The sequence below is a fragment of the Oryzias latipes genome, chromosome 14 (genome assembly GCF_053564925.1).
Source record: "Oryzias latipes strain Hd-rR chromosome 14, Olatipes_Hd-rR_3.1".
NCBI lineage: Eukaryota > Metazoa > Chordata > Actinopteri > Beloniformes > Adrianichthyidae > Oryzias > Oryzias latipes.
In genome coordinates this window covers 2003132-2026212 of record NC_136250.1, presented here as the reverse complement: position 1 = coordinate 2026212, position 23081 = coordinate 2003132, and the positions used below count along the sequence as shown (strand labels likewise).

At 42.2% G+C, this 23081-nt stretch overlaps 1 protein-coding gene across 2 annotated transcripts; it reads right to left on the bottom strand.

Moving 5' to 3' along the window:
- Positions 1-249: 249 nt before the first annotated feature.
- Positions 250-16071, bottom strand: msantd2 (Myb/SANT DNA binding domain containing 2). Of its 2 annotated transcripts, none has more exons than XM_011492402.4 (4): positions 15596-16071; positions 9120-9375; positions 8976-9039; positions 250-2942 (listed from the first exon to the last, which is right to left on the bottom strand). In XM_011492402.4, exons 1-4 carry the CDS (start codon positions 16022-16024, stop codon positions 2033-2035), a joined length of 1659 nt encoding a protein of 552 aa, XP_011490704.1. In that variant the 5' UTR covers positions 16025-16071; the 3' UTR covers positions 250-2032. The 2 variants fall into 2 exon arrangements, with proteins under 2 accessions (XP_011490704.1, XP_011490705.1); XM_011492403.4 differs by having other exon boundaries at positions 8976-9036.
- Between the last annotated feature and the right edge of the window lie 7010 nt (positions 16072-23081).

The window sequence follows — 23081 nt, the reverse complement described above, 5'->3', positions numbered from 1 at the left end:
CTCAACCAGAAAGGGGCTTCTTCCTTCTTGTCTTACTGTCAGGGTTTGTAAATAGTGCCCATTCAGCAGAGCTTCACACTCATTCAGGCTTTCAGGACTGTCCTAAGGAGCGGAGCAGTGTGGTGTTACGTTATGATCAGGACAGAAAACGGTGAACTTTTATGACAGCCATCAGCTCAAGGCTGTCATAAAAAGATTAAGTTAATTACTTTGATAAAAGTATTCAGGAAAAGAAACATTTCACACATGTCACAAACAACAGCAGGTCTCCATTTATTGTTTTGCAGACATGTAAACACAGGACAGTGACTGAAACCATCACAAACACAAGTGTCAGCATATTCAACAGAAAATACACAACTCTTTGTGAGAAACTCTTACATTTTGTAAGTTTGCAGAAGCTGGAATGCTCAAGAACACGGATACTCTTAAATATATATATATATATATATACTAGATAAATATGGTCATTTTCATATACATAGAAACGTATGAACTCCTCCACTCTTCCTTCAGTCCTTTCCTGGAACATTGCACATCCCCTCGTGTTTTCATGAAGAAGTCAGACTGATGACTATCAAGGGAAGTCATGTGACGCTGACTGCTGATTGAGCCTGAGGACGTCTGCGCATAGCTGAAGAGCTGTAAGTGCAGTCTGTGCAGACGGGCTGTGAGGCCTGCAGACGCTCACCAACACTGACAGGATCCTTTCAAAACACTTACAGAAGCAAACTGGGGAGTCCTCCTGTGCTCCTGAGGTCAGGCCAGCAGGCTGTGTGAGGCAGGACTGACTGCCAGGCCTTCCTCCACAGAAATGTAGACGTCGCCGTCCTCTTCGCTAGACTCTCAGGGAGAATTCCTCCTGTAATCTTCAGGAGTTTCTCTTTTCAAGTAGTGGTTGTGGCTGCAGCAACGTCAGCCAGGCAGACTAACCAAAATCTGTTTATTTGCCGTCTTTTCACAAAACTTTCTCAGTGGAAAAAATCACAGCAGCACAAGTTAACACTGTGGCTGACAAAGGGGGAGGTCACTTGGACTCCCCCCTCCGCCGTCATCCCTGTTGTGTGTGAAAGCATTGCTGGCTGTCGGCCAGGTGAAAGTGCAAACTCCATCAGCGTATCAGACGCACTAAACTCCGTTTCAGACTCTAACATCAAAGTAAAGGCAGTTTTAGAATAAATCAAGGCTCTCTGCCCCGTTTCCTACATCCCACTGAGGTAGACAGATGGATGCTGCCATTCCCACATCCCCCGCTGACAAACGAAGCAGTGAAGACTTACAAAACCAAAGGGACTTCAGAGGCTGCCACAGCCACTCTGACCTCCAAATCTCCCCTCTAGACCATCTATAAGGGCTTCATGTCCTGCTGGCCAGATTTAGTTGACAGGCATTTCACTCTCTATAGACAGGAGTGTGCAAAAGTCCGAGGCAGCCGTCCCTCTTTAAGTCTTCTACAGTGGTCCAGAACATTTGGAGGTTTATCTCCTGGAGCTTTTCCACAGGAACTTCTCCTTTTGTCATGCTCTGCCACTCAGCACCAACAGTTGGAAGCTTGGCAGAATGGATGCACACAGAATCCATGAGTTCCCCATTTAAAAATCCTCTGAGGAGCTGTTCCGGTTCAAGACCTGCATCCAAACACTGGCTTCCATCTTTCTGATGTATCAAAGCACTGTGATCCCTTTCCTGCACAAACCCAGAAGCAGGCCTCCCGGGCCTCGGTCCCGGTGCTGCTCATGACCCGGATCAGGTGTGCTGCACCCCTGACTGGTTGCTTGTGGGACGGCGGCACTTCGGCCTACAGGCTCCGTTTAAAGGATTACCAAAAGGTTTGGCTCTGTGGAAATAAGTGAGGAGTTCATAAAACTTTTACACAGAAGTGTAGTTACCACCTTAACTAACAAGAACTGAAGAATATTAGCTGTGGCCCTGAAACTGCAGATGTACAGCCTTAATCTTCATCTCCTTCACCTGGGAGGAGCTCCTGGTGACACACTTCTCCAGAACCACCAGAAGTCCTGCACACAGTGGGCTACAAGCTTTTTCTGTAGTTGTATTTCAAAGGATAACCGACAGCAGTTTCCAGACACTCCACCAGCGAACCTGCTGACAGGAAGTCCAGCTCCACCTCAATGAACTTGATGTGAACAGCAAAGCGCTGCGGCGGCTCTTCGCCAGCGCCGCTGTCTGGACTCAGCGCTGTGCCGCTGCAGTTCTCCCGTAGGAAGCGTGTCACAGCGGAGGACTCCCCGCGGAAGAACAGCTTCCCAGAACCCTGAAAGTGCTGTAAGAGACACTGCTGGATGGTTCTGTCCTCAGCGATGCCCAGGTAGCAGTAAGTGACCTTTCCTCCGGTTCTGTCCCCTTGGCCCGCTCCGCTGATCTGACCTCCGTTTTCGGACTCGCACTGGAGCGAGCTGTGATCCTCGCTGTCAGTGTGAGGTGAGGTGTGAGCGGTGCTGTTGCTGCCCATGACAGACTCAAAGCCAATAGCATATAGTCCGTAGGTGTTGGGTATGTCCCCGGGCAGGAGGTAGTGGAAGGCTACTTTGCCGCTTCCTGTCGCCCTGGACTGGGACACAGGGACCCAGTCCACCTCCATGTGCAGCTCCAGGCAGCGTGCTTCACTGATGGTGATGTCCAGGAACTTGTAGTATACATTCTTCCAGTTCATTTTCTGAACTTTGGTCATGATGACGCGACCCTCCGGCTTCTCTGGGTTGAAGTACTCACGCAGCCTTTTTCCCAGCGGCACCTGCGAGCTGATTTCAGCGTAATGGTAGCGCACGTCCTCGCGCCAGCGCGTGTTGTAGCCCACGCCAAAGATGGCCAGCTTGTTGGAGAGATGAAGCCGGGAAAACTCGGTCCATGTCTGGAAGTGCTCCCACTGCAGCTGCACCGACTCCAGGATCCGGATCACAGTCTGCATGGTGTCCCTCTTCCTGCACACAGAGGCCACATGGTGAACCGAGGAAAAGTGCCTGATTTTCATTCCCACATCTGGGAACCACATTTGAAATGCTTTTTGTTTAGACTAGACCCTTATGGACTTTGGGTTAAAGGTTCTCCACAATATATCCTGCAGTTTTTTGTCACAAGCCATAAATCCAAATTGTAGAAAAACAAGGCGATTCAGTGGAGCTGGTTTCAATTGTTTTAATCAAAATTCACGTCAACAACAAACATTCCCAAATTGACATTTACAAATGTATGTCAACATTTTAGATAGATCTTAAGAATTAGTACCATGACATTTGAGGAAAAACACTTTTTAATGTCAATGTCACAGCTTCTTCTTTTCTTTCCTTCTGAAGTTTCACACCGTTTTTCTGACATTTTTCTGCATCATTTCTGCTTTGCTGGCACCTGCAGTGGACCCACTGCAGACCGCTTTGAGGAGCAGGAGTCTTACTCATCCAGGCCACTTTAATTCTCCATCCACTACCAATGGATGAGAGAGCACACATGATACCTCTCAGACCATCACTCATTATTGGTAATGTGTGCGTTTGCTATGTAGATGTAGTGTCGTATGTTGGAGGCGTGGATCGTTCTGGCAGAGCAGAAGAGAATGCAGGCAGAATGCTTTGTCTCTTGCATTGTCTACACTCTGCAGACGATTGGCTGTAAGGATGGCAAACATAATTGCTAAGAATTTCAAAGGCTAACTGAACCAGCTTACGATTTTTACCCATATTTACAAATGCAGAGGAGCACTCCTTGCTCACATTCAACAGGAAATGTCTTTCTTTACCTCTTGCCATGAAAAGCACATCCTGAAAATGTATGAATCCCAAAAAGAGCTGAACATAGAGCGTTGCTAAGAGCTGAGGTCACCTGAGGCCATCTATGATCCTTGTTCTGTTGGCAACTCCTGTGTGAAGGACAACCGACAGGATAGATCTTTCTCTAGACTCCAGACAAAGAGGCAAATTCATGATGAGCTTTGGATTGCTTCAGAATTATGCAGTCATTTATTTATCATATAGAATTGCTGGAGTGCATTTTTCTCCAAAGCAAAGACAATGTTGGTATTTCTGTTGCACTTCTTGTCGTCTGAAGCATCAACCTTCTCATGCTCTTTCACCAAAGGAGGACCTTTCATCCTCAGCACATTTACAGGTATTCCATGCCTGATGATCTGCTCACATCAAAGGCTGCCTCATTTCTGAAACACACATTTAATGCATAAAGTTGTGCAACAAGTAATGCATCTACAGACAGTATATATGTGCAGCCTGAGCAAATGATTACATTGACCACATAATGTCATGTCTGACCTTTCTTCTTCTGTGGTCCCAGTAACTGTGGGCATGTTCAAGAACCCGGTGTACTGACGGTAGCACGACGAGTTGGACTTCAACAGCCGCATAGTTTGTAGTTTTATGTGCAACAGAATCCCAGTGTATTCCTTCATCTCAACAGCTTAGAGCTACAGACCTTTAAAGAATGAGAGTACCATGATCTGTCTGTACATTTGTTTACTCCATATTTCTATAGGGACAAGTCAGTTAACAGTTTCACTGTAAAAAGGTATAGCTTCAACCGTTCAACTATTAAACTAACTAACTAACTAAACTAAACTAACTAAACTAACTATTTAACTAACTATATACAAAACTAACGTGTATCCTGGACAATGCCACCCACCCTCTGCACACGACCATCAGCAGCCAGAGAAGCACCTTCAGCAAGAGGCTGCTCCTCCCAAGGTGCAGGACCAATAGACTGAGAAACTCCTTTGTCCCCCGTGCCATCAAACTCTTTAACCACCACTTAGGAGGGGGGAGGGGGACAGAAAAGGTAAGGGAAAGGAAAGGGCCTGAATGACTTTTTTTTTTGTATATGCTGTTTTGCAGATTTTTAAACTGTTACTTACTGTTTTTACTGTTCTAATTTTTCTGGTAACTGTACTGCTCTTTCCTATACGTATGTCAACCAGTGCTGTATGCGATGGAGATGTCAATTTCCATGCGGGAACATCTGTCTATCTATCTATCTATTGCCCCTAAAAGGAATTTAAAACATATAAAAATGAACATCTTAGACACGACCCTATATGAAAACATGAGAAAATGTAACCTATTGAATTAGATTCAAATCACCACAACTCTAAACTAAATACTTTAGTTGTGTTTGAGACTGAGACAGGTTATTTTACTACATACCTACTGATAAGGTCTGTGCCAGTGAGAGATGATTCTTCATATGATGAAAAGGACAGGCTGAACAGGACCAGAGGAAACAACAGGTAACCCCATTGTGGACCAGACTTTCTTTCTAGAAGCTTTAGTTGTTGATCCCGGCACAGGCTCACTGCTCTCTGCTTCATGGACACCTGGTTGTTGTCTATTGCTTCTCAGATGAATCCAAGCACTTGGAGTCTTCTGTAGCACGTTGGATGAAAACCAACGTTTACCTAACTTAAGTCCATTGTGATGCTGTGTTGGTACGTCTCAACAATTGTCTTGGACTCACCACTCAAATAAAACCACCATTTGAGGCAGTTACTGAAAGAAGTTTTCCATCTCTTGGCCGTAAAATCCATAGTTTCTCCTTGATAATGATAATAATGGATTCGATTTATCAGCACTTTTTCTTGGTGCTCAAAAGTGCTTCCAATGTGTCCCTTATTCACTTGTCATTCATACTTGGTGATGGTAACTACTGATGTAGCCTCAGCTGCCCTAGTGTAGACTTACAGAGGCGTGGCTGCCAGTTAGCACCTACGGTCCCTCTGACCATCACCGGAACATTCATACACATTCACACACCAGTGGAGCCGCGCTGGAGGCAGGAAGGGTGAACTCTTGCCCAAGGACACAATGACGGCTGGCTGGGTGGAGCAGGGTAGAGCCGCCGACCCTTCGGTCATCGGACAACCTGCTCTACCACCTGAGCCGCTGCCACCCCCCTTTTATAGATACCATGTGCATGTAGCACCTTTTAAACAGATTTTTCTAATATTTAGGAGCCTTTTCCTCCTCCAAAGTCATTAAAGTGTTTGCTGTCATCTTGGATACAATTGTTCTTTTATATTAGACCAGCAAGTTACGTGTGACCCAAACCGCAATGCACATGTAAAAAATATCAATACATTGGGCTGGTTTGATCAAATTGGTTAATCAATCAGAATCGGGGGGACCTTTCTGTGTGGAGTTTGCATGTTCTCCCTGTTCGCTCCGGGGTCTCCGGCTTCCTCCCAATGTCCAAAAACATGCTTCATAGGTTAATTGGTTAATCTAAATTGTCCCACGTGTGAGTGTGAGAGTGCATGGGTGTGTTATTGTGGCCCTGAGACAGTTTAGTGACCTGTCCAGGGTGTCCCTGCCTTTGCCCACGAGTGGCTGGGATGGACTCCAGCAGACCCATGACCCCGAAAGGGACATAATCGGTTTTAGAGGATGAATGTATGATCTGAATCAATCAAAGCTTAATAAATGAATAATCAATTCATAAAAGTAGAAATCGATCTTTTAGGTCTTTCTTTTTTTGGTGACTTAACGCATAGCAGCAGTAAAGCTAAAGCCTGCTAGCTTAATGCTAACATATAATGGAATTTCCCATAGGACGGCTAATGCTAACGCTCGTTCGACCTAAACATACATTTCTGACTAATTGAACAGCTTTATAGACTCACAGGCAAGAATTGTCCAAACTCGTTTAAGGAAACATTTAAAGTATCCATTTGTGGTCTAGAGCAGTGTTTTTCAACCTTTTTTGAGGCACGGCACACCAGCATCCAAAAAAATAGATAAAAAAAAAAAAAGCTCAGTCTGTATTGATCTACAGCCGCTCCGCAACCTCACATGCATTTTTGTGATAATTGTTGCAGAAAACCCTGGAAGCTGCAGCTGTTTTTTCTAAAAGATGTATTAAAAATTAAGTCAAAAGATTCAAAAACTGTTTGATGTGTGTTCGTTGTTTTAAGACGTTAAGAGGAGAGACTCATTGTGCGCTAAGACAGTCACTTTACTGCATCATGGGAGATGTAGTGCCCGTAATGCGCCGACCGCAGAAAGACCAGCGTCTCTGAGCTTCATGGTTTTGTTCACTTGTTCCACAGTCTGATACCAGATTCTGTGGAAAGCTACACCGCTAAAGACGAAGTTTAGCTGGTATTTTTGTTAGAACAGAGACTTTTTTGCGCTAAATCGAAACAAGGAAGTGAATACTTTAACCACTTCTGATTGGTCAGACTGATGACATGTGATTAAGCCTTCAAGAATGATTGGTGGAGACAGTTAAAAGGGCGGGACTTTTCCTTACACACTTATAGCTGCAGCTAAATCGCGTTATCCCGTTATTCTTATCAAAATGTCTTTAATAGAATCATATAAACACATAGAAAAAATAATTTTATGATATTTCATATTCTTAACTTCTCAGTGTTTTATCAGGGCCTGTTTGGATGAACAAAGAGCTGATTTCCTGGAGATAGTAAATGTTTTTAGATCAGTTAATGAGGGCAATTTCTCACGGCACACTTGACCATCTCCCACGGCACACTAGTGTGCCGCGGCACACTGGTTGAAAAACACTGCTCTAGAGCACCATTTTTAGCTCAAATCTTAAGGAATAAAGTGTAATGCTATAGCATGAGCTCCACCTCCAGGAGAGGCAGAACATTTATTTTGGTAATGAGTCAGTTTAGAGCCTTTACAATGTTCATGATAAGGTATGGAGAACTTTTACACTCTAACCCAGAACCCGGTCCAATGTCGGACTGAAATGACACGATAGAGCTTTAACCTGACGGCCGAAGAGATGACACAGCATTTTAGCAAACGCAGCAATGTCGCTATGCGATCAGTCTGCATACGCGCAAATATTACGCCACTTCCTCTATGTGGCCAACATTTAAGTCATTTGATTTATAGTTACTCCCTTAATTGAACGTGTTGTATACGTTTGTTCTTTCAAGATTGTAAAACGTCATTATCAAAAAATGTAAAAGACATTTTTTTTTCAAAGATCAGAAGCATTTCTCTCACTCCTCTCTGCCTCCTCTACGTCAGTCTGAGCCTTTGAAACAGCAATAACTGTGATCACAAGAATTTCTTTTCAACGACAGAGAGCTTCCCCCGACGGGATTACAGCGCCAAAAAATAAAAGGTCGCCAAAAATCTCAACGATAAGTGATAGAATGAAAGCCACACGGCTGGGAGTCGTTCTCTCTGTTTGGTCGTTTGTATTTTTATGTTAGCAACAGGAAAAGAGGAGAAGTGAGCACATTTTACTCTGAAATGTCACCGACTGCTGCAGCCGCTTTAGCCGTTTATGCCGTGTCTGCGTTAACGGAGTTATTAATAAAGTGTCAGGGAGTGCCACTGTGTCCTCTTTCTTTGGCAAGTTAACTGCCGTCAGACAAAAAAGAAGAAGAAAAAACACGTGTAGTCTGTTTGTAGTTATTAGCAGGATCGCGTGGTCTTTAGCCTAAACATTTCTTTTTCTTTTTTTTTTAACAGTAAAGTAAACTTTCTTAATATTGAAAACATTTTCGCTGTTATAAAAATATATAACTATTTTTGTTATTATCATCCGAAGACGTGCCCTGACCATGAACCGCTGTAGCGTAATTTATATATTTTTTTAATATTGCGCATGTGTAAACTGATCGGGTAGCGACAGGCAAGTTAGCACACATAGCATGTTAGCACACGCAACGTTTGCTCATGCGGTATGTTAGCACACGCAACATGTTTGCTCATGCAGCATGTTAGCACACGCGGCTTGTTAGCACACGCGACATGTTAGCATTTCCATAGCCTTGCATGTGGTGAATTTTTGACTCCAACTCTGATCCACTTCCTGGGCTCTGCAGAGCTCAGCTACTGAGTCTCAGGCTTTTAACAGATTTTTTGGTCTCAGACAGTGTAGTATTACTGATATTACTGTTACAGTTACTGATATTTTTTAACACAAGCTTAAATTGGCAGCATTTCAAACACAAAGAATGTTTTTTGTTGACTTACTGGCTTTGGTCAGACAGCTCTGCTTGTATGTGTAGAAGTCTGTTTCTAGACACCTGGAGGTCTTCTAGACACAAAATGCAGGACAAACATGAGCTCAGATCAGTTCCATACCAGCCTGCTGCTTACACACAGTAGGTAACTCACCACTCTCCATGTCACCCTCGTGAAAAGCTGAGTCCAGGACCTGGTTGCACCAGTCCTCCTGAGAGAACTCTTCCAGAGTGCTGCCGTCAGACTCCATCTCCTGATACAGTCCATTGCTGTTGATCAACACCGGGGCGCAGGTCTGGGAGTCCCAGCCTCCCTGACCAAAAACTTTCTCCAGCTGCTCCAGCGTATAGCTACTCTTTCGTTTGCCAATCCCGTGTTCCTTGACGCGGCTGTAGCAGCGCCGGAGGGTCTGTGGTGGACGAGAAAGGCAGACATTTGGTTCAGTTCTTTTGTCTCAGATAGGAAAGGTTTTGGGTGTTCTGTCCGGGCCTGCAGGGTCTTGTGCGCGCCGACCCGGCAGGGATGCGGGGGCTTGGCCCAGGGCCCCGGGGTCCGCGATGCATCCACAGCATAGGGGAGTAGGTTTTCAAGATGGGTGAGGAGGGGTTTGCTGATCTTTTTTTTTGTAAATTAGTTGGCATGAGGGGGATTTATTTTCAGTTTCATTCTGGGGGGTGGCGACCTGGGGGAGGCAGTAGTATTGGTCCCTCTGGTATGTATGGGTGCATGAATGGGGGTGCTAGGGCCTCCTGACACTTCCATATTTATCGACAGCCTTGTGGGGGTGGGCGTTTGGAGGGGGACACGGTGAAACACCACACCTGTCTGCCCCCAATTCTAACTTTCAATTTAGACACCACACAACGCATTAACACCACACACAGAGGTACCCTGGGGTGGGGGCCTCTGCTGTTTGGCATACGATGCACAGGTGGGGTCAGGAAGGGTCGGCCAGTCTTTACCCGCCTGGTCCTCTCAGGGCGCCCGGGGGTTTTGGGGGTCCAGCTGGCCAGGGTGGGGGCCGAGCGTGCAGTGTCAGGGGTTGCTGTGTGGTGGCAGAGTGTAGGTGGCACTAAGAAGAGTGTTTGAGTGTGGGATTGTTCGGGGGGGACAAGAATGGGGGATGCCTCCTGACGTTTGTGTTGGAATGTTTTTGCCGTGTTGTTGATGTGTTATTGTGAAGTTTTTTTGCTGCGTTTTTTGTGTTGCAGATGTGTTGGCAGGGATGTTTTCATGTTACTGATGTGTTGTTGTTAATGTTTTTGTGTTGTGTTGCTGTTGAGTTGTTGTGAAGTTTGTGTTGTCAGGGCTCCAGACTAACTTTTTTCACTAGGAGCACTGTGCCCACAACTGAAAATTTCAGGGGCACAACCAGAAAATTTAGGGGCGCATACCGTAAATCCACATGCTAACCATATCTACTTATTTCCACTGTATTATGTAATAAATACTTTAATAATAGATGTAAAAATTACAATGTGCTGTTTCTAATTCAGTGTCACATTTTAATCTGCACTTTTGAAGATGCAACAAGAAGGTAAACTGACAAAGCATCATGACAGTACAAATAAGTAAAGAAAACGGATGGAAATGTATGTTGGTGACACCAAAAGCGTGTTTGAGATCACCCAGGTGGACTCAACACTGCACAGATCACCAGGGGCCTGTTTCAGAAAGGAGGTTAAGTGTAAACTCTGAGTGCGTTAACCCTGAAAACAGGGAAACCCTGGGTTTTCCGTTTCAGAATGGGAGGTTTGTTAAACCAGAGAAAGCAGAGTAAGTCAAACCCGTTTCTGAAAGAGAGGTAACTTATACTCGGAGTCAGTGTCCATGGTTACTTATGCTGTGAACCTAACCTAACGTGTTGTTGCTGATGTTGTGATGTTTTTGTGTTACTAACGTGTTGTTGCTGATGTTCTGTTGTTTTTGTGTTACTAACATGTTGCTGATGTTGTTATGTGATGTTTTTGTGTTACTAACATGTTGCTGATGTTGTGTTGTGATGTTTTTGTGTTGCTCACGTGTTGTTGCTGATGTTGTGATGTTGTTGTGTTACTGACGTGTTGTTGCTGATGTGTTGTTTTTGTGTTAACGTGTTGTTGCTGAAGTTGTGATTTTTTTGTGTGGCTGACGTGTTGTTGCTGATTTTGTGATATTGTTGTGTTACTGACGTGTCGTTGCTGATGTGTTGTTTTTGTGTTAACGTGTTGTTGCTGATGTTGGGTTGTTTTTGTGTTACTGACGTGTTGTTGCTGATGTGTTGTGATCTTTTTGTGTTACTAACGTGTTGTTGCTGATGTTGTGTTGTGTTACTGACGTGTTGTTGCTGATGTTTTTGTGTTACTGACGTATTGTTGCTGATGTTGTGATGTTGTTGTGTTACTGACGTGTTGTTGCTGATGTTGTGATGTTGTTGTGTTACTGACGTGTTGTTGCTGATGTTGTGATGTTGTTGTGTTACTGACGTGTTGTTGCTGATGTTGTGATGTTGTGATATTGTTGTGTTACTCACATGTTGTTTCTGATGTTGTGTTGAGATGTTGTTGTGTTACTGACGTGTTGTTGCTGATGTTGGTGTGTTACTGACGTATTGTTGCTGATGTTGTGATGTTGTTGTGTTACTGACGTGTTGTTGCTGATGTTGTGATGTTGTTGTGTTACTGACGTGTTGTTGCTGATGTTGTGATGTTGTTGTGTTACTGACGTATTGTTGCTGATGTGATGTTGTTGTGTTACTGACGTGTTGCTGCTGATGTTGTGATGTTGTTGTGTTACTGACGTGTTGTTGCTGATGTGTTGTGATCTTTTTGTGTTACTAACGTGTTGTTACTGATGTTGTGTTGTGTTACTGACGTGTTGTTGCTGATGTTGGTGTGTTACTGACGTATTGTTGCTGATGTTGTGATGTTGTTGTGTTACTGACGTGTTGTTGCTGATGTTGTGATGTTGTTGTTTTACTGATGTGTTGTTGCTGATGTTGTTGGGTTACTCACATGTTGTTGCTGATGTTGTGTTGTGATGTTGTTGTGTTACTGACGTATTGTTGCTGATGTTGTGATGTTGTTGTGTTACTGATGTGTTGTTGCTGATGTTGTGATGTTGTTGTGTTACTGACGTGTTGTTGCTGATGTTGTGATGTTGTTGTGTTACTCACATGTTGTTGCTGATGTTGTGTTGAGATGTTGTTGTGTTACTGACGTGTTGTTGCTGATGTTGGTGTGTTACTGACGTATTGTTGCTGATGTTGTGATGTTGTTGTGTTACTGACGTGTTGTTGCTGATGTTGTGATGTTGTTGTGTTACTGACGTGTTGTTGCTGATGTTGTGATGTTGTTGTGTTACTGACGTATTGTTGCTGATGTTGTGATGTTGTTGTGTTACTGACGTGTTGTTGCTGATGTTGTGTTGTGATGTTGTTGTGTTACTGACGTTTTGTTGCTGATGTTGTGTTACTGACGTTGTGCTGTGATGTTTTTGTGTTACTGACGTTTTGTTGCTGATGTTGTGATGTTGTGTTACTGACGTATTGTTGCTGATGTTGTGATGTTGTTGTGTTACTGATGTGTTGTTGCTGATGTTGTGATGTTGTTGTGTTACTGACGTGTTGTTGCTGATGTTGTGATGTTGTTGTGTTACTCACATGTTGTTGCTGATGTTGTGTTGAGATGTTGTTGTGTTACTGACGTGTTGTTGCTGATGTTGGTGTGTTACTGACGTATTGTTGCTGATGTTGTGATGTTGTTGTGTTACTGACGTGTTGTTGCTGATGTTGTGTTACTCATATGTTGTTGCTGATATTGTGTTGAGATGTTATTGTGTTACTGACGTGTTGTTGCTGATGTTGTTGTGTTACTCACATGTTGTTGCTGATGTTGTGTTGAGATGTTGTTGTGTTACTGACGTGTTGTTGCTGATGTTGGTGTGTTACTGACGTATTGTTGCTGATGTTGTGATGTTGTTGTGTTACTGACGTGTTGTTGCTGATGTTGTGATGTTGTGTTACTCACATGTTGTTGCTGATGTTGTGTTGAGATGTTATTGTGTTACTGACGTGTTGTTGCTGATGTTGGTGTGTTACTGACGTATTGTTGCTGATGTTGTGATGTTGTTGTGTTACTGACGTGTTGTTGCTGATGTTGTGATGTTGTTGTGTTACTGACGTGTTGTTGCTGATGTTGTGATGTTGTGTTGCTGATGTTGTGATGTTGTTGTGTTACTGACGTGTTGTTGCTGATGTTGTGTTGTGATGTTGTTGTGTTACTGACGTGTTGTTGCTGATGTTGTTGTGTTACTTACGTTTTGTTGCTGATGTTGTGTTACTTACGTGTTGTTGCTGATGTTGTGATGTTGTTGTGTTACTGACGTGTTGTTGCTGATGTTGTGATGTTGTTGTGTTACTGACGTGTTGTTGCTGATGTTGTGATGTTGTTGTGTTACTGACGTGTTGTTGCTGATGTTGTGATGTTGTGATATTGTTGTGTTACTCACATGTTGTTTCTGATGTTGTGTTGAGATGTTGTTGTGTTACTGACGTGTTGTTGCTGATGTTGGTGTGTTACTGACGTATTGTTGCTGATGTTGTGATGTTGTTGTGTTACTGACGTGTTGTTGCTGATGTTGTGATGTTGTTGTGTTACTGACGTGTTGTTGCTGATGTTGTGATGTTGTTGTGTTACTGACGTATTGTTGCTGATGTGATGTTGTTGTGTTACTGACGTGTTGCTGCTGATGTTGTGATGTTGTTGTGTTACTGACGTGTTGTTGCTGATGTGTTGTGATCTTTTTGTGTTACTAACGTGTTGTTACTGATGTTGTGTTGTGTTACTGACGTGTTGTTGCTGATGTTGGTGTGTTACTGACGTATTGTTGCTGATGTTGTGATGTTGTTGTGTTACTGACGTGTTGTTGCTGATGTTGTGATGTTGTTGTTTTACTGATGTGTTGTTGCTGATGTTGTTGGGTTACTCACATGTTGTTGCTGATGTTGTGTTGTGATGTTGTTGTGTTACTGACGTATTGTTGCTGATGTTGTGATGTTGTTGTGTTACTGATGTGTTGTTGCTGATGTTGTGATGTTGTTGTGTTACTGACGTGTTGTTGCTGATGTTGTGATGTTGTTGTGTTACTCACATGTTGTTGCTGATGTTGTGTTGAGATGTTGTTGTGTTACTGACGTGTTGTTGCTGATGTTGGTGTGTTACTGACGTATTGTTGCTGATGTTGTGATGTTGTTGTGTTACTGACGTGTTGTTGCTGATGTTGTGATGTTGTTGTGTTACTGACGTGTTGTTGCTGATGTTGTGATGTTGTTGTGTTACTGACGTATTGTTGCTGATGTTGTGATGTTGTTGTGTTACTGACGTGTTGTTGCTGATGTTGTGTTGTGATGTTGTTGTGTTACTGACGTTTTGTTGCTGATGTTGTGTTACTGACGTTGTGCTGTGATGTTTTTGTGTTACTGACGTTTTGTTGCTGATGTTGTGATGTTGTGTTACTGACGTATTGTTGCTGATGTTGTGATGTTGTTGTGTTACTGATGTGTTGTTGCTGATGTTGTGATGTTGTTGTGTTACTGACGTGTTGTTGCTGATGTTGTGATGTTGTTGTGTTACTCACATGTTGTTGCTGATGTTGTGTTGAGATGTTGTTGTGTTACTGACGTGTTGTTGCTGATGTTGGTGTGTTACTGACGTATTGTTGCTGATGTTGTGATGTTGTTGTGTTACTGACGTGTTGTTGCTGATGTTGTGTTACTCACATGTTGTTGCTGATGTTGTGTTGAGATGTTATTGTGTTACTGACGTGTTGTTGCTGATGTTGTTGTGTTACTCACATGTTGTTGCTGATGTTGTGTTGAGATGTTGTTGTGTTACTGACGTGTTGTTGCTGATGTTGGTGTGTTACTGACGTATTGTTGCTGATGTTGTGATGTTGTTGTGTTACTGACGTGTTGTTGCTGATGTTGTGATGTTGTGTTACTCACATGTTGTTGCTGATGTTGTGTTGAGATGTTATTGTGTTACTGACGTGTTGTTGCTGATGTTGGTGTGTTACTGACGTATTGTTGCTGATGTTGTGATGTTGTTGTGTTACTGACGTGTTGTTGCTGATGTTGTGATGTTGTTGTGTTACTGACGTGTTGTTGCTGATGTTGTGATGTTGTGTTGCTGATGTTGTGATGTTGTTGTGTTACTGACGTGTTGTTGCTGATGTTGTGTTGTGATGTTGTTGTGTTACTGACGTGTTGTTGCTGATGTTGTTGTGTTACTTACGTTTTGTTGCTGATGTTGTGTTACTTACGTGTTGTTGCTGATGTTGTGTTGTGATGTTTTTGTGTTACTGACGTTTTGTTGCTGATGTTGTGTTGTGATGTTGTTGTGTTACTGACGTTTTGTTGCTGATGTTGTGTTACTGACGTTTTGTTGCTGATGTGGTTGTGTTACTGACGTTTTGTTGCTGATGTTTTGATGTTGTGTTACTGACGTTTTGTTGCTGATGTTGTGATGTTGTTGTGTTACTGACGTTTTTTTGCTGATGTTTTGATGTTGTGTTACTGACGTTTTGTTGCTGATGTTGTGTTACTAACGTGTTGTGCTCCCGCCGCCGCAGCACCGGCACCAGCCGCTCACCTTCATCCTCTCCCGGCACTGAGACGGGGTCCTCTCGTAGCCCAGCTCCGACAGGGCTCTGGACACGCGCTCGTACATGGCGGGACCGGGGGCCTTCCCGGAGAACACGGTACCGGCCACCTCCAGCTGCTGCATCCTCGCCTCCGTCAGCCGCTCGTTGCCCCACACCGCGATGAGGGCGTTCGTCTCGGAGGGCGTCCATGACATCCCTCTGCAAGCAGTGAAGTTGGAGGAGGACGAGGCCGCCGGACGGCTCGTGGTCCCCGAACCCACGTTCAGAGGGGAGAAGCGGTTCGGCGTGGACGGGTTGGACTGGCACTGGTTACTGTCGCTCAAGTCCTCCGATTCGGGAGATGGAACCTCGGTTTTCGGGATCTTCAACGGCCTTGTTATCTCCGGGGAATGCTCTGCGTTGCCGGACGCCGCCATGTTTCCTCTGTTGCTAAGGCCGGGGGGAGGGAAAGTGACGTAGTGCGTGGTACGTTAGGAGGCGTGGCTAAGGTCGCGCGTGCCTCGTGCGTTGTGCAGACGTGGGTGTGCTCGTTGTCTTTTGCAGGTGATATTTAGGCATTATTATTTGCAAAAGTAATTTAGAAAGATGCTCATTAAATTTCACTCCCCTAATTGATAAAGCCAAGAAACGTGTGAACCAATGGCTTCAGAGAGACCTGAGTCTGAGAGGAAGGATTTGACTCTCCAAAGCAGAAGGGATTTCTACACTAACTTACTCTGCTCTGTCTCTGCACCTGGACAATCAGACTCTTTAATCTGTTGACCAAATGCTGCTAAACTTCATCTGGAAAAACCGTATTCATTATTTTAAAAAATCTGTATTAATGAACTCCTATGAAAAAGAGGCCTAAATTTTCTTGATTTTACTACTTTAAATAGTACTTTTAAAATAAACTGGATTAAGTCATATTTAAAAAATCCACTCTCCATTTGGAATATTTTCCCTCATCACATGTTTGCTAACGTAGGTTTTCTCCATTTTCTTCTGCTTTGTGATTATAATATAAACAAATCCCAGTGAAACTCTCTGCTTTTCACAGACAAACTCTTCTTTCATGGGCACTTATCTATAAACACAATTTTTTCCCTCATAAGTTTTTTATTTGGAATAACGTATCCTTTACGAGAACAAATCTTTATTTTACAATAATTGGTTTGACAATAATATCCTACTGGTGGCGGGTCAGCTCTTTAACCACAATGGTCGATTGCTTAAAAATGAGGAATTTAACCTTAACAGTAACCCTGCTGTTCCCCCTAAAGAGTATGCCATTGTTTTTGATGCTGTCACTAATGAACTCTGTGAACTCTTTAGAAATACTGTACTTGATGCAAATATTCCCTTCATGTCTGTAAGTGACACCACTATTGGAAAATCTTGTTTCAACTGTGCCCGAAAAAATAACAAGATCATGAGTGTTTCAGCAAAATGTCATTTCTGTTCCTCTGCTGTTTTTTATTGGAGAAAATTTATTCCTGACTTGTCCTGGAAAAATGTTTGGACCCTGCATCAGAAATTATTAATTAATAACAAGATGAGAGACGTCTCCTACAAACTCCTACATAGAATCTATCCCACTAATCAATACATGATCAGATAGGAGAAGACTATTGACCCCAACTGTACCTTTTGTAAAGAACACCCAGAAACAGTCAGTCACTTATTTTGGAATTGTAATACTACTAAAAAACTTTGGAAAGATTGTGCACGTTTTATAAATTATAAATTAGATTCACAATATCAGATGAAATTTGAACATTCAGTGATGAAAGTCTTCCGGGAATTCCCGGAAATCCGGGTTTTTGAGCAAACCGAACGTACTTTCCGGGAAATAAAGACCTGATCTCTACGGACAAATCGCTTTCCGGATTAAAAAATGGTCTGAAATCAGCTAATTTTAGCTTTATTTTCTATATTTCTCCGCAGATCGCTTCCTCTATGGTCGTGGCCATTTCTCGTCTTCCCGGCCTAATTGACCAATGACGGGACGTTTTAGTTGCTTTCGGATGCGTCGACGGGTCTGATTGGCTCTGTCTGCACCACGTGGTCAGCGTGACTCGCTTCCCTAGAGACCAAAACTGGTGGACCCACGCTAAACTTTCACAAACACATCTGAAGAGTTTGCGATCAAATTTGTGTTAAAATAATGGCAGGCATCGTCATTATTGAGCGTGGTCACGACCTCAGTTGTGAGAAGACGATAAAAAACAAATTGAAGTGGTCTTGGCTGGAAAAAAAAGATTTTTAAGGTAGTGTAGGTCAAATACTTTTTTGTGTAAAATAATCTCAAAACCACATTTTGAAATAATTTCAATTTTAGTTTTGAGTTTCAGTTTTTATTTTGAATACATTTCTCTATCTAATTTATTTGTATTTCCTAATTACCATGATTTAGTTCAGTATAGTTGACATTAATTATAAGTATTTGATGGTTTGGACCCGCACTCCCTTAAAAAATAATGTTTACAATGTTTAGTTCAGTTTGTATGTTTGTTTTGATATTTCACAGATTACTTAGTATTGGTGTTAAAGGAGCCAGTTTAGCTCGTGCTGGTTTGCGGTGCCTTCCGTCCGTGAAACCCGGGTTCGACTCCAGGCTCCTCCCTGTTCCCTTCTCTACCTCTGCCGGTTCCAAGCCCGGTTTGAGAAGGTTGCGTCAGGAAGGGCATCCGGCGTAAAACATTGCCAAATTTACCATGCGACTCGTTCGCTGTGGCGACCCCTGATGGGAGAAGCCGAAAGTGGAAGAACTTAGTATTGGTGTTAAAGAATTGATGTATTATGTTATAGAATTATAGTTTAAAGCAGATCCCATATTTTGATGTAATTATAGTTTGAGAAAACAGTGCAAGTGGATGTTGTACATCAGTCATTTCTAAAGCAGAAATAATGTATAAATAACTGAGGTATTTTCATAGAATATAATAGTTACTGGTGTTCTTTTTGCCATTTGGGGCTTTGATGTTACTATATTTTAGCAATTGTATGTTTTGCAGCTTTAAGGAAAAGCGTAGATTGTAGGATTGTGTTACTTTGAGCAATTTTCCAAATTCTTTTTTAGGACCAGCAAGTCCTTAATGGAGAGTCAAACTAGGGGTTTGAATGACAAATCATGATGCTCCAATTAGTCTTAGTTTCTTGATAAAGAAGTGAATAACTAGCTGCCAGAATGCACCAGAATGCATCTAAGACCACGTATTTTTCCAAAATTTCGCTCTGTGCCCGCCATATCGCTCAAAGAAAAGTTCAGGGATTTTTTCCTTGCCTGACTTTCATCACTGAACATTTCATATTTGGCCTTCACGAAAAAAAAATATAAGATCAAACGTAAAATTGGCAATTAATCTAATTATAATATTTGGTGAATTTCATATTCACAAATCAAAGTTTTGCTTATCACAACTTTTTTTCCTGTAATAATTAAAGAATTAGAATCTTATTTACATATTATCTCTAATAGCTTAAACAAAAAGGCCATTCATATTTATGAAAACTGTCTATTGAGTATTTTCAATGCATAGCATCTGTAATCTTTCTTTTGTAATACATGTACCATCCCCTGAAATTGTCGTTGTTATGACTATTGTTCCTGTCATACATATTTGTTCTATTTGTTTTGAACAATAAAGTTAAAAAAAAAGTCTTTTGCGGCTGACAGCAGTGTTTTCTCAGTAACAGCGCAGTAGTTTCTGATTTTAACAGGATGTGTCTCGACAACCGCAGGAATCTCAAAGCTGCGGATTTAATTTAAGACATTCTTTCCGTCTCTACGACTGACATTTAGTTTTTACATCTCAATTAAAATCATGACTTGGAAAAAAGGATATCAGAAAGAACTGTAAAATACATTTTTTTGTCCCTATATATTATGATTTATAATTCCAACTACAGTAAATAATTTAAAGAAAAACATTTTTTATAAAAGAATTGGTTTATTCTAAAAATCTAGAATGGCGTGGCTCAGAATAATCCAAAGCCGTTTTCACATACACAGTTTGTTAGGGTCATAATCTGTTTAATGCAGTTTACCTGTAGCAGGTGTTGATTTGATTACTTGTGTCGGTTTTTGTCTGGTTTTCTTTTCTTGTTTGTTTGTTTTTAATTTGTAGTCACAGATTAAGCCCATTTGATCAGATTAAAATGAAATTTTCCAAATTGAAAAGTAAATGAAGATTTACCACAAGTGAAACTTTGGTGGGGGGCTGGGGTGGGCTCCATGCACACGTGGCCTAACTCCAGGCACCATGGGAACACTAATTTACTGCTCCCATTAGCAGCTTCCAACTTCTCAGATTGCTAGAAGAGTTGGAACTTAGACATTTTCTGCACCTCTTTTCTATTTGACATTTGTTTAAAAAAGCAACTGATAATTATGTGTTGTAGATCCTTGATTTAAATTCTCATTGTGATTCTTTTTATTGTGTTCCAACATTCTAAAATCTTGCACTTAAAAAGGTGTGCTCTTCCTTTTCCCTCTTCCACAAACCTTTTACTCCTGTTCCATCCCGTTAAAGGGCAGACAAGTCAAAGGCCACTTGTCATTGGGTAGAGAGTAGCTTTTATTGAATTTTGAGTGTCTAATTGGTCCTGTCAAGGTCAAATCAATGAAGGTGTCATTGTTTACCTAGTCTCTTCTAAGACATTGTTTGATTGGCTTCCATCAGGGACTAGGAATCATTTCAGTCTGCTTTCCATCTGCCTGCTGTTTTATTGTGTGTTGCTGCTCAGACACAAATTCAACATCTTTGGTATTTGGGACATTACTATTCTGTCTAAATGAATTCTTCACACTTGCTGTCCACTGAAGGTCAGACACAGCAAACATCAGCACATTAGTCCCATGACACGATTGGTTTCTTGTCAGCATAGAACATTTCTGCTATCCTGAAGCATTCACATCTAGTCACAACAAGATACAGACTGCCTTTGGGCAAAAATGGGTAAACCTTTTTGGGGCACACAGGGGGCCCACACAAATGAGCCATGTAGTAGACCGCTCAGTGAGCTCCGAGAGCAAAACTGTGCATCAACATTTTTTATACGGCTATTCTGCAACAGACAGGTCATGGCAACCATTTATAAAACACACAAGGGTAAACAAAGGGTGAAGTAGGGGAGATGCAGGCACGTCATCAAGATTTTTCATTTTTTAGACCAGTGTTTTTCAACCTTTTCTGAGCCACGGCACACTTTAACCTTAAAAAAAATCCCGCGGCACACCAGCATCCAAAAAAAAAAAAAAAGGAGAAACTCATGGTCTGTATTGATCTACTGTCCCTCCACAATCTCACATGCATTTTTGAGATAATTGTGGCAGAAATAGCTGGAAACTGCAGCTGTTTTTTTTCCTAAAAAATGCAATAAAAGTTAAGTTAGAAGATTTAAAAACAGATTGATGTGTGTTCGTTGTTTCAAGACGTTTAACAACAGATCTCCTTGTGCGCTGTCAATCTCATGACCCAATGCATCATGGGAGATGTAGTGCATAAAACGGCTGGAGATCGGTTTTCGGAGCTTCAGTGTTTTGTTCACTTGTTCCACGGTCTGATACCGGATTCTGTGCAAAGCTACACCGCTAAAGACGAGCTTTAGCTGCTATTTTTGTTAGAACTGAGCGACTTTACGAGCTAAATCGGGACAAGGAAGTGAAGACTTTAACCACTTCTGATTGGTCAGACCGATGACATGTGATTAAGCTCCCCAAGAATGATTGGTGGAGACAGTTAAAGGGGCGGGACTTTTCCAAAATACAGCCGAAGGTGCAGCTTAATCGCGGTACTGTACAGTCATTCTTATCAAAATGTCTTTAATAAAATAAAATAAACGCAAAGAAAATGTATTTTACATCTTTTATATTCCTAACTCCTCAGTGTTTTATCAGGGCCTGTTTGGATGAACAGAGAGCTGAAATCCTGGAGATAGTAAATGTTTTTAGATCAGTTAATGAGGGCAATTTCCCAGGGCACACTTGACCATCTCCCACGGCACACTAGTGTGCCGCGGCACACTGGTTGAAAAACACTGTTTTAGACCCCGAAAATCCTGCAGACTGCTCAAAGAAATGTGCTGTTTACGTGATGAGTGCACTCCCTCTGTGTGGCCTTCAGGTTTGCCCATTTTTCATCTGTAGACAGCCCAAGTCTAGCAGTGAGGGCAGTTGTGACTAAGGCTTTATTAATGACTAGAGTGTGTGTGGCATAAGACCACCATGCCACAGCATCACCTGTACATCATAAGTGCAAGCAACTTATATTTTCCTTATAAATACTTCATGATACACTTCCATACACACAACTTTCCCTTTTTGAATGAGCCTCAAGGGAACTGCAAGACACACCTGCGCTCCAGATGCAGACGCACCTCTCTACAGCCATCCACGGCCAGGACCACCCAAAAACCTCCAATCACCTTTTGAGCTATTTTCAAAGCATTCACAGTGGTCTTTGATTATGATTAAGCCCTTTTTAGCCAAAACCAAAAACCTGTGTTGTTTTCTGGGACATAGTTTCTGCAGAGCAGCAGGAGCTCATCAGAAAGTTGTAAGCAGGACTGTGGAGTAAGCCTGTGCTCATTTCCCATCATTCATCTGTTTACAGTCTCTTCCGCTAACTTACAGCCCCTCACAAGCCCAAGCACACAGAAGTAGTGTAACAAAAATGGTGATCAATTTCGGAGCTATCCAGCTGTTCAGTTTAGATCCAGATTTTAGCTCAGACGAGGTAAACAAAGACCTTCATGGATCTATTTGTCTGACAGTGGATGCATCAGGATGGAGCAGCAGGGAGACTTTGGTCTGCTCACTGTAGTTTATATGTAGAGACTACAACCTTTTCCCAACAGCATTTTTTTGTCTTCTTCTGACTCACCATATTTGAATAAAGAGCTTGTGGCCTGCCGATTGTAGTTTGTATGCAACATCTACAAGCTTATTCTCCCAATTCACCATGATTTGAATAAAGGTATACTCAGAAAAGCTATTTTAATCTTAGTTTTCATTACATATGTTCTCCATCACGAGAAAATGCTGCAAGAACATGTTAACAACACTAATAAGACCATTTTCATTGGAGTGGCTCTTTAATGTTTGATCTAAAGTAATCTTCTGAATTTGTTTGGCTTTGTAAAGAGATGTCATTTCTGGATTTCTCTTATAGAAGGCTTACTGAAGAATGCCTCATGATATATAAGGGACTTACCATCATCCTTCAGACTCGTTCTGCATTTATGCTATATTCTCTGTGGCTTTGTTTTTTTTAATAAAGCCCCTGGACCTTGTTACACCTTTGTTTGTGGTTCTTCCCTGCATCTGGGTTCTTTACTGCCATCCTGACTTGGACAGATACATGAAAGACTGGGTATCATGTAATGACAGAAACAGCGATTATTCAGCATCCTTCATGATCACCTTTCAACTAATTGGCACCTCTGTGTTTTGAAAAGGACAGCAGAGTCCCTGATTGGTCAAAATTCAGC

What these genes read in the sequence shown, in the direction of transcription:
- msantd2 (XM_011492402.4), bottom strand. Translation starts at nt 16,024, where the DNA reads ATGGCGGCGTCCGGCAACGCAGAGCATTCCCCGGAGATAACAAGGCCG. An exon ending in AGTGCCGGGAGAGGATGAAG is followed by an intron (nt 9,376 to 15,595) that starts GTGAGCGGCTGG and finishes CGTCCACCACAG; the next exon opens with ACCCTCCGGCGCTGCTACAG. An exon ending in GAGCTGTCTGACCAAAGCCA is followed by an intron (nt 2,943 to 8,975) that starts GTAAGTCAACAA and finishes CTCTGTGTGCAG; the next exon opens with GAAGAGGGACACCATGCAGA.